At 44.1% G+C, this 15,695-nt stretch overlaps 1 protein-coding gene across 3 annotated transcripts in view; it reads right to left on the bottom strand.

Moving 5' to 3' along the window:
• The window catches only part of UBN2 (ubinuclein 2), a 647,497-nt gene that overhangs the window by 540,640 nt on the left and 91,162 nt on the right, over nucleotides 1-15,695 (bottom strand). For all 3 annotated transcript variants that reach the window (XM_078640321.1, XM_078640331.1, XM_078640327.1), the window contains 2 exons: nucleotides 5,817-5,954; nucleotides 5,188-5,300 (listed from right to left, as the gene is read on the bottom strand). In XM_078640321.1, the coding sequence (XP_078496447.1) occupies nucleotides 5,188-5,300; nucleotides 5,817-5,954 (251 nt within the window). The remainder of the gene's footprint in view (nucleotides 1-5,187; nucleotides 5,301-5,816; nucleotides 5,955-15,695) is intronic.

The raw sequence follows: 15,695 nt of genomic DNA, 5'->3' as shown, positions 1-15,695 counted from the left end.
AGATTGACCCCAATAGATCACATCAATGTCAACGGTGCAAGTCCCCCCAGGCAGACCTTGCACACTTGGCCTGGACCTGCCCACGAATTCACACATTCTGGTTGGGAATGCTTAACACACAGCACAATTATACTGGTACAAGTGAATCCCCTGCCTGAGATTGCTCTATTGGGATACGTAGTACAATTCCCCATTAAGGTCAGGCGGTTCTCGGCCGTCGCCTTGCTGTTGGCAAAGAGAGAGGTAGCGATCCACTGGGGGGTAAGAGGGCTCCTACGGTGCTGTCCTGGCTCCAAAGCTTGGCGTCCTGCTCTATGAGATGTGAGAAATACGCAGACACAGTCCCCTCAGCCTCCAGACCTAGAGATATATGCGGTCCCTTCAAGATTTATCTTATGGCTCAACATCTGGAACACTCTACACAGCAGGAGCAGGGTCTGGTGCCAACTGGTGTGGGCTAGGGCACTGCTTTATACTGTAAGCGGAACCTGTGTTTGGAAACGGTAGTCCACAGGCAGCCACTGTTTGGTATGATGATTAGAACGGGTGGTGGGTTGGAGGGTATGGGTGATTTCCGGGCAGCATAATTGATGGCTATGTTTAACATGTACTAGATTTGGACAGCTTATGGTTGAGATGTTTACATGTGACCTATTGTGCAACTAGATGGATAGCCATGAAGTTTTATAACTGTGTAACCAGGATACCCTTTTGTGATCAGTGCACTGCTTTGTTTTTTGCTTAAAAGGCTAAATAAAGTTTTTTTTTTTTTATACTAATAGGTTGGAGATGAAAGTTTATTGGGATCATCAACCAAGACGACATACCCTTGTATGAGGTTCCCCAAGCAGCCTTGCAGCGCTGCTATCTTATCTAACAGCCGGTAGTAGAACATTTTTCCTCCTCATTGGCCATATAGCAAATAAGAACTTGGAGACTGCAGAACCGATGTGCCAGATGGTGTCAAACTGTACAATTCTGCAAGCCTCTGCACATTGTCGGGTTCCCAGGTTCCTGTAAATGGGGATTATTCATTTGGCCCTGGGCCTACTATACTCTGGGCAGAGAAACAGGCCATAAGCCACTGTTTCTTCGCTGTGGCCACAAGATGGGCAAACCCTTGCTGCCCTTCTATGTGCCCTTACCCATTTCGAGGTGATCTAATAGGTAATGACCCATGCCTAAACTGGACATACAGATTTCTGGTCAGATTTGGTTCAACTTCATCTAAGAACTCCTCAGCTTTTATCCAAAAGGAGTCTGCCAAAGTACACAAGGCCTGGCTTGACCAGAGCATACCAGTTTTAAATTTCCTAAACAGTCTCTCACCTCTGATCTGCTAGCTAGTAGACCATCCCAAGAAGCAAATCGGGACCCATATCAGCCAGCACATTCCATAGCACATTTCTGGGAACCAAATCAAATGCAGATACAAGATCAACAAATACCATATAAAGTCTGCCCTTTTCAAGAACACACATTTTCTAATAGATCAGCTGCAGCCTAAAGCTTGGTCTATTGTTGATGTATTGTAATTGCATTTATAAAGCGCTTACTACCCCTGACGAGGCGTTGAAGCGCTTTTCCGGGGAGGAGCACGCTACTCCGGGACCCATAGAAGGTTTAGTGTTGAATTAATATAGTGAAACATGCAAGTACATTTTACGTGTTGGATATGATCACTGTCTTGTTTTGTAATGACTCATGTCAGTAACAAAAGGCCATAATCTAACGTCGACTAAGATATAGACTATCAGGCTCGTGCCAGGCAATGTGATGAAAGTGTGCCATCCTTCCTTTTTGGAGCAGTTCACCCATTACAGACAAACACTCTGATTCAGAGTCTTGGCATAAATTAGAGCGCAAGCAGCGACCATTTCTTTATGGGACGTGTAGCTAGATTCAGGATGTGCCAAACTATCCTCCTCTGACACTAGCTCGCTGCTGGGGGATGTTCAGTGGCTCAATTGGCTTGGTAGTTTGGTCTGCCCTGTTCCCATGATGCACTGGTCCAGGGTCAGACTAATTTGCATGTAGCCAGGTTCTGAGCTGGGATGGTGCATTGAGCTAAAAAACGGTGATGGATCAAGCCCTGATCTTTTGACATGTGTAGGAGTGTTCTGCTTAATTCAGATACTCTGTCCATCACCACCCCCTTTTATGAATCAGTGGCTCAACCTGGCACTTAAAATATCACTTAAAATAGCTGCCAACTATTTTTAAATGACCTACCAGGAGACCTGCTATATGAGATTTGAGCTTAGTAACTTATAGATGTAGCTCCAGCCATAACTGCCTCACCACACTCCTGCGGACCTAGATTAGGGCCTTAAATGGCCACTTGGGGAAGTGGAGGGCAAAGAAGCGCAAGGTCTGCTGAAGGGCAGCATGCCCATAGGTGTGGGGTGCTTATTTCTACTGACTGGTAAGAGAGGGTCTGACCGACTCTGAATCCCAGTTCCTGGATACCCACCTTTGGAACAGCCATCTACGGCATATTAATCGGATTCACTGTAAAACCTCATTATCAGCTATTCAGTCTACTTGGTCGAAAACGTTGTACAATTTATACACAGGAAAAGGCTAGAGTGGGTCACTGGCAGGTACACTTGGGTGCGTGTGTGATGTATGTGGGGGAAGAAGAGGAGTATACGCAACCCAATCTAAACAGGATGTCAAAATGTAAAAATACCCCAGAGGGAGAAGGACAATGTTAGTGTGCCCCTCTCGCATGTGTGCCGCATCTGATAGTAGGTTTTGAACGAGTGGGGTCTTTAAAGTTTATGACAATTCCCATGCGATCCTGCCGACTCCTCCCAATCCAGTGTACTCTGCAAGTGAAAACCATATTGCGGGGCAGTGAAGTTTCTTATTCTAATGTGAGCCAGTTCAGACACTTATTAGACAGATTGTCATTGGTTTCTATCTGATCTTCGCCCAGTTCCATTACTCTGTTCAAAATTGCTACATAAAGGCACCCAGCAGGGGTTAGGTTGATAATAGGGAGGTTCCCAGTCTCTCTCTGTAGTACCACCATTGCCCCCAGTGGTTCCCCCCCTTGTTGGCAATTTTGCATTTTCATTGGCCCTTCACTGGTTTATCCTCAGTTTTCCCAGATTTCATTGTGCTGGTACTGCTGGGTGACCTTATGAAATGGACGTTTGCGTTCACATTGGTTTTCTTCGTCATATCATACCCTGGTTCTACAACTACGGGTGTTGCGCAGGGTCTCCTCTGTCAATGAAGTAATGGTGGGGGTGGTCATGCGAGCCACAAAGGGTGTGAGTTCTAGTCTAATGATCACTCTGATCCTTCCAGCTAGTTCTTACACCACATCGACCGCCCAGCTTGGTTTTGTGTTATGGCCTGTGCTATCCACAGTGCAGTTGAGGTTTATAGGGTGCTTTGGAGGTAGGTGGGGAGTTTACAAAGGTGCTATTCTTCGCTCGTTTCTTCTGGACAGTCCTTTTCATTCTTTTTGGCACCTTGCTGGAGCTCCTCCTGCGGGATCACCAAGAGTGAGATACTGAGTGTCTCTCAGCACACCAGGCTCTACCTCTAATTCATGGGTGCTCCCAGTTGGGGTGACCTTACTTGGACCAGGCAGTGATTGTGCAAGCTCTATGGGACCAATAGAGGTTTCTCTCTGTAAGCTCCACTTCTGTTGCTACGACCCCAATTGCTCTCTGGAGCATCAAATCTAACAAAGTTGTTTTAGGGGGGAGCAAATTCCCCATCCCCCGCCCCCGTACACTTTCGCTTGCCCTGGAGCGCCTCGCTGTGGTGGAACCTTAATTACTGACCAGGCAAGACATCCGTGAACCCACAACACGTTGCCGCAAAAATGGATTCCGTGAAATCATGGTGTGCGTGTGGCCGGTGTGGGACAAGAATCAAAGACAGCAAGTAATGACAGGTCCAAAAATATACTCGTGGCAATGTAGCAAGCAACATGCAACATTTGTCCAATTATTCACTTACGTCCTCCCCTTGTCTTGCTTAAGGCACCGCCTCCGCCCACACAAAGGCCGAGAGAAATGATGTGGAAGATGTAGGGCTGTAGAGGCTGCAGCTGTAGGATGAAGGACGTGGAGGGTGCTTGATTCAGTTGAACAGAGGTCAGGGCTAGTGTCAGAAACAGGGTCAAGCGCCCAACTTTCAGCAGCCCATGAGATGTGAGAGGTACAGAGCATGGGCCTTCCAACACCAAGCCTGCTCAGCCACCAACACAACCCTGGCCCTTGCCCCCGCAACCCTGCCATACACCCGTTAAACGCATCTCTCCACGAGCAAGCAGGAAGCGGAGGAAAGGTGGCAAAAGCAGCAATGCGACCAAACGACCGAGTCAGTGGCAGCCACAGACCCCCTAGCTCAGACAAGCAGTGTTCGCCGGCCCGATCCACCTCTCCAGGCATTCAGAGTCTGGTTCAGCCCGAATGGAAAGGCCATCAAAAACCAGTAGACCGGAGCCGCAGTTCTCCCTCCAGCTTTCTCCTGCCGTGTGATTTGTGTGGGCGGGCACGAGCACTGCATCAAGGGAGGAGCATCTTCTCCACTGAGTATTTAACAGTCCAAAATTTTTAGGAGGAACAAGTGGTTGGCAATAGTCTGTGTGCCACATTCTAGAATTAAAAGATCTTGAAAAGAATTCTCCACTTTCAATCTGTGGATAGGACTCGGGCATAAAACACCACCCTGCATGGAACCCAACTCCCTACTTTGGCAAACCAAAAACCCCACAGACGAGCTATGTAGTTTTGCCATAATGTGAGCTTGAAGAACAAGATTTACTCAAGAGGCTATCACTGGGTGTTGTGAAGGACGAAGCTTCGGATTTGACGAAGGAGCCAGGATGTAATACAAATGGTGTTACATCTAGGTGGGAATTCAAACGAAAGTGTAAAAATTATATTCCATAGGAAACATGCCACTAAAGGATTTCATGTAAGTGGGTGACTCAGTTAGCAGGGCTCCACGTTATAGCCAACTCAGAATGGTTATACAAATACAACTAGATGAGAAGCGGAAAAAGAAATGAGAAGCGGAAAAAGAAAAAAATAATACCAGCTTTAGAATTTTTTTTGATTATTTCAGAGATAAGGGCAAACAATCGCCAGGACATGAATATAAGGATGCTTGTTTGATTGGAGACATCTAGTTATAAATCCTTGTGCTGTAAAAACATACCCCAGCTGATTAGGTACTTTTATTTTGCGTGGCCTCTTATCTTTATCAAAGCCATCCTCCTTGCGTTTCCTCTTCTTCAGGGTACAATCCTCCATATCCTTCAGCTTGGTGACCTGTGGGAAGCAAGCGAAAAAATAGTTACATATCTTAATCCGAGAACTACGCGCACACACACACACGACTCAAGGCCTATTAAGGTGGGAACATTTTGCTGCAGCAAAACAAAAATTGGTGAAATGCAAATCAATTCAAATGACACTTTGCAAAACAACGAAGCAAGTTAATATTTAACTATGAACATACAGTATGTATAAAAAAGGAATCTAGTATCAGCTAGTTATCACAATGCAACATTAGTCTGAAACAGACATTATTGTTTGGTGAATAACTGCACTGATGCCCCCCCTGGAGGCAGACATATGGATTCTACCAGATTTACGCAGATTAAAAAGAAAATGTTGCAATTTAAAAAAAAATGTTCTGGTATTCAGACAGAGGTTTCTAAGCAGCAGAGCAAAATATAATGCAAAATGCATGAGGCACAAATGAGATCTATAATATTTGCATGCAGAAAGAGAGAGATCAGGTAATCTCTTGCCTCCTCTCTCATCGTGTCACAACACACTCACTTTGGGAGGTCTGTGTTTTTTCTTGCCAGCAAAGTCGTCATCTTCCGAATCAGATGTTTGACGGAATTGCAGTGTCCCAGTGTTGATGTAAAACCCACCATGTTTTGTCGTCAGAGAAGCGGGGACCAACTCGTCATACTGGAAAGAGAGCAGACAAAACAGGAGAAGAGAATTTGTGTTGTGAATAAATGGAAAAATAGGTGCTGTGGAAAAAGAACCTTTGCAAAGGTAGTCACTTAAAATGCAAATAGAATTTCCTACTGCACACTAGGTTCACTAGTCTATGTCCATAGAAATAGTAGTCCACAGCTCTCAAAATTAAGAAGCTACAAACTAATGTTTGCAATTTGGAATCTGCTAAGAGTTTGGTTTGCACATTATTGCAATGTGGCAGTAAGCTAAATAATTGCCTTTAAAGTTTTATGAGAAACAACATGTGTGCATCTATGGAAATGGACATGGTTCAGAACTCTTGCATTCAGTACAACAATGTATTGAAGTTATTTAACTGAACTAATGGTTGATCGCATCTTTTTTATCCTTTGTCACATTAGGCTGATTGTAGTACATGCCACTCTAAAATGGATGCCAAGCTCAAACACCAGTGCTAAAGGTCAGAAAAAGTTATCCATAACTAAGGTTCTTCAACAATGGTATATATAACCTAGAATTACATGCTTAAATTATTACCTGTAATCAGGCTGGAGATCGTCAGGATTTATCTTAAAATTCACTAACAGTTAACATTTCAATTAGCAAAACTTCTACATATTAGATAGCCTTATCCACCTTTTTTGTGATTCAAACTCCAGTCACTAAGTATGAAAGACTTTGAGCTCCTCACATCAAAGAGGTTACCATAGCTTCAGATTTTCATAGCATAGCAAAAGTACAAAATAATTTGGAAAAAATTCAATAAGGAAGGAGGAAAAACTGCACATGAATCTATGAAAAGCAATGCCGGTGAAATGCAATTGGAATGCTGGAAAATACAATTACAGAAAACGAAATGGTTACTTACCTGTAGGAGTAGAGTTGCAGCTTGAAGAATTGTTTTGGATTCATATCCTGTGCGTTATTCCATCTAGTAGTTGGGGCCAGTAATTCCTTGCGGTTTTTTTTTGTTGGGCATTGTCGGTCCTCACCATTTGGTGCTTCATTTAGCCTTCTCTGATGTCAATGTCAAACACCCTCCCCAGAAGTCTCCACTCTTGGTCGCCAGCTTCAGATTCTTTTTTATTTTTTTACAACGTTTGTATATTTTAATAACGCATGGGCTTAATTTAGCTGTATTTTTTTTTAAACGTCTCATGTTTACTTAACTTGTCTGATTTCCTTGGGAGGCAGGCGGTTCATATGTGAATCCAGAAAATTCTTCAAGCTGCAAAACTACTCCTTCAGGTAAGCAACTTTTGTTTTGCAGTGTGAACCTTTTCTGGATACACATGCTGTGCATTGATTTTTTTGTGTTTCTTTTTTTTATAGCAGTGGTTGGGTTGAAGAGGATGTTAAGCTTGTAAACAGAGGTTTCAGTATTCTCTGTCCCACTTGTGCTTCTCTGTTTACCTGTACATCAACAGTAGTGTTTTCTGAACGGGTTTCCTGACAACTGTGTGACTGCCATACATAAGTTAACTGGAACGATACCCAGAAAGGCTATGGTCTCTCTTTTCTTTGTTGAATGTACTCTTGGTTTGGTCTCTAGTTGCTTGCCAGCTCTCCTGTGTGAGAGTTATCCATCTTGAGATGGAGTTTTTTGTAACTGGTTCTCCTTTGTTACTGTCCGCAAATGATACAAAGAGTTGCCTTCCTTTAAAGACTGTTTTTGTTTTTTCTATGTAACATTATCGCCCTGCAAGAGTCCAGGGTGTGTAATGCTCTTTCTGCTGGAGTCTTTGGTTCTTGGAAAAAACTTGGTATCTGAATAGCTTGGTTTATGTGGCAGTGGGGTATGACCTTTGGAAGGAAGCATGGATCAGTCCTCAGGACTACCCGGTCTTTGTGCTTTTGCATGCGCGGTTCCTATATGGTGAGTGCTTGTAGCTCGCTCACTCTGTGGAACAAAGTCATGGCAGTTAGAAATGAGTTTTCTAGCATAACGAATTTCATGGTGGCCTTATGTATAGGTTCAAACTGTTCTCTAATCAACTGTATCAGTACCACGTTAAGGTTACACATGGGTGTGGACGCACTTCTTGGCGGCGTCATTCTTTTTGCCCCCTCCAGAAATCTTTTGATAACTGGAGTGATGAAAAAACCTATCCCTATATATCCCCTTGTGTAGGCTACTATTGCTGCCAGATGTACTTTTAACAAGGCATACGTTAGGCATTTTCCTAACAAGTGTGCGAGATAATCCGATAACTGCAGTTATACATGTCCTCATGAAGCGGACCAGATTATCTGGCACCATTGTGTGCATCTTTTCCGTATGGTTGTGCAACATTTCCTAGTTGTTGGTCTACTTGCTTCCCTGAAGACTGTAAGAAAGTGGCTCTGTATATACTGCACCAAAGTAAGATACAGTGTGCACAGAATTTACAGTACCCAGAGGTTTGGCAGAGGTTAAACTTAGATCTAACTTTACTCTCTAAAGAGGTAGCTCGGCCGAGCAGTAAGGCAGTATCCGATGAAAGTGTAAAGCATGTGTTGTACACACTCAGTCAGCAATTGGTCTCACACACTCAAGAACTGAACTCTACGCCAATTGTTTTGTATATATAAATATATTGTTTTATTTTAGAACCAAAAGTAGGTATAAAAATACTTTCTCAATGAGATGCTACAGTTGAATGCTATCAAATAGCAATAGACTTTTCAATGCAATAGATATAGTTGTTGCAATATGCAACACAAGTTAAACACAATTATAACATTGAGCTCAATGGGGTTTTAAGTAAAATGCAATATCAATTACTTTACGTATGTTTTTCTTACTCAGGGGTGGATCCTGGATTCAGCCCTGGTGCACCTCCTGTAAACAGTTGAAAGAAATCGTTTTTTACAAAGGCGATTTTTAAGGAATATTTGTATGTTTCAAAAATTGACACTTAGAAGAATTTCTGGCAAAAACCAGCCAATATTATCCTGTGGAGGAAAATCAGGTTATCGGAAAATCACAGTTGTAATTACTTTTTAAGGTCAGTGCTGGGCACAAAGATCCAGCACTGGAATCTCTCCTGGTAACGGGTGAGTAATTTCGTTTTCGTTGATCGGGTGATTTTTAGTGAATATTTCAAAGTTTCAATACTCAACACTTAGAAGAAATTCCAAGTAAAAACCAGTCAATGTTATCCTAGAGAGAAAATGTAGCTTATCTGTTTTCAGGTAAGTACTCGACTGGCAGAGATAAGGTTCGGGGGTTAAACTCAGGGGTCTCCCAGGTTCAGGTAGTAGTTGCACCCTCAGCGGCACAGGAGCAGTCGGGTGCAGAGAGAGTAGGCCCAATGTTATCCTATGGAGGATAGGGGGCCTTTGGTTGGTGGCTGCTAAAACTTAGACCACACGGCTGTGGGAGCTAAGCTCCGGGTCACTTACACGGGGCAAGTGGGGAAGTGAATAGGACAGTTGCTGCACTTCCAGTGGCACTCGGGCAGCTGGGTGCAGGGTGCTTTTGGGCCATCGGGCGCCCAATGGATTTCAATTTTGAAAGCTGGAAGTTAAACAAAGGCAGCAGGCTTGGGGACGGAGATTCTTCAGGTGCGACCACCACTTCGAGAGGTAAGTTAGGAAGCAGTAGGATGGTTAGACACCCAGGAGTTGGGCACAGGGGGCCGTGGGACGCCGGGTTCAGGGGTGTCTTTTGGTGTCGGGAAATCTTCCGCTCTGCTGGTCGCGGTTGGAGGGGTCCCTGGTTGTGAGGCTGCAGGAGTAGTCAGGAGCGTCAAGGAGGGTCTGTGGGTGCTGGATTCTGGGTCACAGTCGCCGGGGGGGGGGGGGTTGGGACGTCACCGTGGTCTTTGTCCACTCAGGCACGGGCCGGGCTCGGCTGGTGCAGAGTGTGCTGGATTTGCGGTTCCTAGCTGGCACCAGGGGTTGTAGATCTTTGAGCAGAACCACTTCTCGTGGGAGTACCAGTCTTTGGATGAGAGAGGCAGTCAGGTTCTCCGGGGTTTTAGAGGTTGCTGACCACCAGAGATGCCGTGGTTTAGCAGGAGCAGGTTCGAGGGTCGACAGGCCGGTAGGGCTGGGGCCAAGTCAGTTGGTGTTGTCATCTTGTTAGCAGCTGCACGGCAGGTCTTTCTTCTTGTTCTTCTTTGTAGTTTCGGAATCGGGATCTGAGGAAGGAAGGTTCAGGGTGCCCCTAAATACTAAATTTAGGGGTGTTACAGGTAGGGAAAGGAAGGGGACCAATAGATCCCTTTCCTGGGGTGATTACACCCCCTATCCTGCCACTCTCCAGTGGGAGGGAGGCAGGAGCCTAGCTCTGATTGGGTAGGGCTCCCCATCCTCAAGATGGGAAGAGCCTGGAATTGTGCTTTACCTCGCCTCCCCCACCTGAGGGGTGAGGTTGGCAGAGGCTGGCACACCCCCTTTCCTCACTTTGGCTTTCCCGCCTGTCTTCCCGCCAGAGTGGGGGTCAGAACCGGTGGGGGCCAGTTGCTGAGTACAGCAAGTGGCCTGGAGAAGCTCACAAAGGCGGCATGCCTTTGAAGCTTCCCCTGCCCATCCTGGGGAAGGAGGACTAGCACCTCGCCCCAGGATGTGCATTGTAGCAGGCCCACGAGAGCAGATGGCTCTCTACCCAGGGGTCCAGCAACATGTCTGCTGAGTGGCAGCCTAAGCAGCCTCTCAGTCAGGACACTGGTAGTGGGTTAGTTTCAGAGGGCAACTCTAAGTTGCTCTGTCGTGCACTTTACATTAAATCCTACACTGCATCAGTATGGATTTAATGTGCTGAGAAGTTTGATACCAAACTTCTCAGTCATCAGTGTAGCCATCATGGTGCTGTGGAGTTCGTGATGACGACCTCCCAGCACCATATACTCTTAATAGCAGCACTGCACTTACAGTGCTCAGGAATGGACCTGGGTACTGTAGGGGTACAGGGCTCATGCACCTGTACCCACACCACTGGCAAAGGGCACCCAGCTAAAGGGGTGACAGGTATGCCAGGGCAATGTTTTGTGGGCATGGCACACAGGGATATGTGCCATGTCGACTTCTTGTTTTGTTCTGCACCAAGACACTCAGCCTGAAAAGGCAGCGTGTGTGTGTGTGTGTGTGTGTGCGTGTCAGGGTACAGTGCCTCTAAGGGTGGCACAAGAAATGCTGCAGCCCTTAGGGGTCTTCTCTGGCCACAGTGCCCTGGGTCCCATTTTCCAGGGGCTGACATGTGGCCAGAGATGCCAATTGGGTTTAGGCTTCAATACAGTTTTAGGGAAGGAACACAGGCCCTGGGTACCTGATTGGCAGGAGCCCAGGGCACACAGACAAAGTACATCAGCAATTCAGCAAAACGTGGGGGCATACCATGCAAGAAAGATGGCACTTTCTCACAGACTGCCATAGCTTTTTCTAGCAGTCCCAGATGACCAAATGCCATGTCTACAGGATCCACGCCGTTAGACAGTTTGGTTCTGGGTGAAGAACTTTTCCTCTATGCATGAAGACCAGGTCTTGTGGTACTGGTAGTTTCTGCACGTTGTCATCTCTATTACATCAAAGTACTAAGTTTGTCTTGCCCACTGAGGGGCTATGAGTACAAGTATCATCCACAACTGCCTGCATTTGTTGATCACCATTGAAAGTACTGGGATTGGGGGAAAAGGATAAGAACATTTCGATGACCAGTCTACTGACTGCGCATTCCCTAGGGAGTGAGGGTATGGGTGCCTTGAAGCCAAGGATTGGCTTTTTGCCTTGCGGTGTCGCAAACAGGTCTATTTCTGGAGTTCACTGTCTTTTCATCTTTTGAAAACGTTCTCGATCACAGTCTAATTCAGCTCCCTCTCGTGTGAAATGGATATTTTTCTGCTTCCACATGGTCTACTCGTGGTAGATGTGTCACGGTTATTGTCATTTGCCTCTGAAAGGCGCATCTCCATATCAGTTGCCCTAGTCTTGAGGAGAAAGGATTTTGTTCCCTTTCATTTGTTGAGGTAAAACATTGTTGTTTTATTGTCTGTCTGAATTTGTACTAATTTATTCCACAATTGTTTCTGAAAAGTTTGTAAGGCTAGGAGCACGGTCTTTAACTCTAGTAGATAATGTATTGTATTGAATCTTGGGGTTTCCATACCATCTGATGTTGAGTTTCTACATATGAGCTCGCCAAAACCATACGCAAGGAGTCTTTGATTGTCACAGTTAGACCTGGCGCGATAAAGGATCTTCCTGTCGTTAAATTAGCTTTCCTCCATCATCTCATTTCCTCGCGTAACACTAGATCTTCCCAGCTCCCAGTCGCCTGTGACCATTGGTTTTGGACCCATCCCTGGATTGGACTCATGTGCAGCCTTGCATGTGGTATTAGTGGTATGCAGGAACCCATCATTGCTAATAATATACCCATAATCTCACTGTCAGACTGACCCTTCTGGTAATAGGAGCTTCTTGTTTTATGGTCAGGACTCTTTCCTCGCATGGAAATGCCCATGCTGGTGCTATGTTTATTCCCAAGAAGGGCGGTCGAGCTCAGATCTGGGGAACTGGGTTTGAGTCTCTGCAATGATGCACAACATCCTGTGACTTTGGGCAAATGACTTAACCTCCCTGATGCATAACAAAAATAAAAGTGTCCTAGTGTAAGGTAACTGGTGCTCATTTAAAGCGCACTGATACCTACGAATGAATATATATATATATATATATATATATATATATATATATATATATATATATATATATATATATATATGTCATCATTCTTTTTATGCTGTTTCTGTACTTGTGTGTAGGTCTTGCTCTCATCAGCCACTCATCTAAGTATGGGTACTCTGGAGGGCAGAACTCTGAATTGGTAGTGTGTTTTGTTAATTATGAAGACCAGGAACTTCTTGGGCCTGTGATTCATTGGAATGTGCAGACAGGTGTCCTTTAAGTCTGTTTGCCATAATATTCCCCCTGTTGGAGTTGAGGGAGCTAACCTCCTGTAACGTTGTCATTTTGAACCTCTGTGTTCTTATTAACATGTTTAGGAAGCGGAGGTCTATGGGCCGGAGTGATTTGTCCTATTTCGAATTAGGAAGTATGTTGAGTAGGCTCTTTTTTAAGAGTACCTTTTCTATTGCTTGTTTTTGTAGCAGCTGTTTTGCTTCCTTTGGAAGATAGGTCCTTTCTTACTTTGCGCGGGTTTTGTACTTTGGGCTCCAAGTTGGTGGGTGTTTTTACAATTCTATGCAATAGCTGTGTTAAATTCGCAACATAATTAATCTTTCCGATGTGACCTCCCCTCCACTACTAAAGTAAGTTTCCTATTCTTCCCACCCACAGGTGGTGTGCAGGTTAAAGTCCTGAAGTTTCTCAATGGACTGCGGATACCTGTAGGCGAAGCTTCAGAATATTGACTTTGATAGTGGCGAAGAGACAGACTTTCAAATGCGCCATTTTTTGGGAAGTATCTTTTAAGTACTTGTGGATTCATCTTCCATTAATGGACTTGTTGAAATCATTGTCCACTCGTGAAAGACGCTGCCCTAGCAGCTGAACAAAGTTGTGAATGGCAAACGTTTCATCTAGCACAGACGCCTGGGGCGAATGTCTCCCAACTGGTTTCTGGATGAAATACATGACTGTCATTTTGTCTGTGTTTATTAGGACAATTTCCCCAAGGTATAAGTCTGTATAACACTAGGAGTAGTAGTTAGATTGCGGTCAGCTATAGGTCATTTGCTATGGTAATCCTGTTATTTCAGTTCTGAGTGTTCGGAAAGTAAACTAGGCCATGGCAAATGTCTTCCTTTAATCTTCAATGATCTTTTGAAACTCAGTTTAGAGTTTCCAGAGTGAAACGTATTTGAAAAATAAACCATGTCATTTATAATGATAGAATTTATTAAACTCAGTGTACAGTTTTGAGATTAAGATTTGCTTTTCCTTCAGTATTTTGAAAGTTTTTTTTCTTTTGATATTTAAACAATCCTTTACATATTGGCATAAGCAAAGCCAATAACTTGGCCCTCTCTTTAGCTAGGCGAGACCAATTGGCTATGTCAAGGCTATTTAGTCCTGAACACTGAAAAGAATAGCAAGGCGATCTCATTCAGGACGGACTTTAAAAAAAATAAGGCAAACTGAAAAAAGCGATTTAAAAAATAAGGCAACATGAAAAAGCCTATGTACAGAACTGAAACAAACAGATTCTGCAGAGAGCCTTGACCACTTTGGAATCAGTGTAAAGGCCATGTCTTATTAAAGTATGTACAACCTTCCAGGTGGCAGCTTTTTAAGCACCTGCAATAGAAATGTTTCTGAATGATGCCACAGTAGTCGCACTATCTTCAGCAGACTGGGCCACCACACCAAGGATTTGTAGGCATTATGAAATAAAGCAAACAATCGAGCTATTAATGGACTGTATAGAATTGGCTATGCCTGTTCGTAGTGGTTAACAAATTATCTGTTTGTCTAATTTCTTTGCTCTTATGGAAAGAGAATTTTATAACTCTTAACATCCAGACAAAGTAAAGCTCTTTCCACTTGAGATAAAAGATTTTGGAAGAAAGCTGGAAGACCAATATATCAAGTCTCATCAGGGCTTTGTCTTTATGGAAAATATACAGTTTCCTACAACCGAGGGCCTGGATCTAACTATTCTTGCAGGGATAAGTTACAGCCACTGGAAAAGCTGCACTCCAGTTAAGATGTTTAAGAGTACCCTTAAATATGGGTTTGTAAAGTATTTTTTCTATATGCAATATTAGCTCTCATGTCTACCTTAACTGCAGCCCAGACTTCCAAACCAAAAAGATATGGAAGTACTGCTTTCTAACAACTGGTTGAGTTGCTCTTCTTATGTAGACAGCAGATTCAGAATAGCTTTAATTTAAAAGGAAAAGGACGTAATGGTGGATGTACGCTTCGCCTCTGTGAAAATGTTAATGTTGGGGTGGAGGATCTGGATCTCATGCCTTCCTGCTTGTTGGTTTAATGCAAAGGAGTTATAGTTTGAACAAGAAAGATTTTCTGATAGTCTATTAAAATATTTGACAGCTAGATTAACTGTGTACAACTTCAGCAGGTTGCCACGTAAGTTTAAAATTAGTTTATTACCATCAACTAAAGGAGTCAATTGCAATCTGCAAGAGGGATAACCTGTCTGACTGTCTGAGAGGTGGCACTATTGGTCTTCTAGGCACTGTTGCAACTGTCTCATCTGCAGATGGGCATTTGGCACCAGTACGTTGTGAGACACCATTGAGCCCAGTAGAGATTAAATCAGACAGGCCTTTGGATGCTACATCTTTAAGAAGTTTGCCAATGCAGGAAAGAACGTCGTCCCTTCTCTAAAGCATACACTTAAGCTGAAAGAGGGTCTATGAATGCTCCCAGGTAGTGCATGGATTGCACTACAGTTGACCTGTCCTGATTTACCCTGAGACAGTCTATGAAACACAGATAGTGTTACGTTTGCCGCAGCTATCGCCATCATTCACTTTCAAAAAGTTAGAAGTGCAGACTTAAGGCCCACAGACAAGACCTTTTATTGTTTATGTAGACTGCTCACCAGAAATCTAAAAAACTGCTAAAAAAAAAAAGCTTTGAAGTAATAGGTAAATGTAATATGCATCTTGGAGAGCTATGGCACACATCCAATTACCTTGATTGAGCCGGGGATATATCTGGTGGAGTGCCAACATCAGAAATTTCTCCCAATGTACCCGCTTGTCCTCATGAGGTCTAGAATCGAACAGTTACTTGATGACCTTACCTAAGAAG

This window comes from Lissotriton helveticus, chromosome 1_1 (assembly GCF_964261635.1).
Source record: "Lissotriton helveticus chromosome 1_1, aLisHel1.1, whole genome shotgun sequence".
In the NCBI taxonomy this organism is placed as follows: domain Eukaryota; kingdom Metazoa; phylum Chordata; class Amphibia; order Caudata; family Salamandridae; genus Lissotriton; species Lissotriton helveticus.
This window is presented reverse-complemented; position numbering and strand designations above follow the sequence as displayed.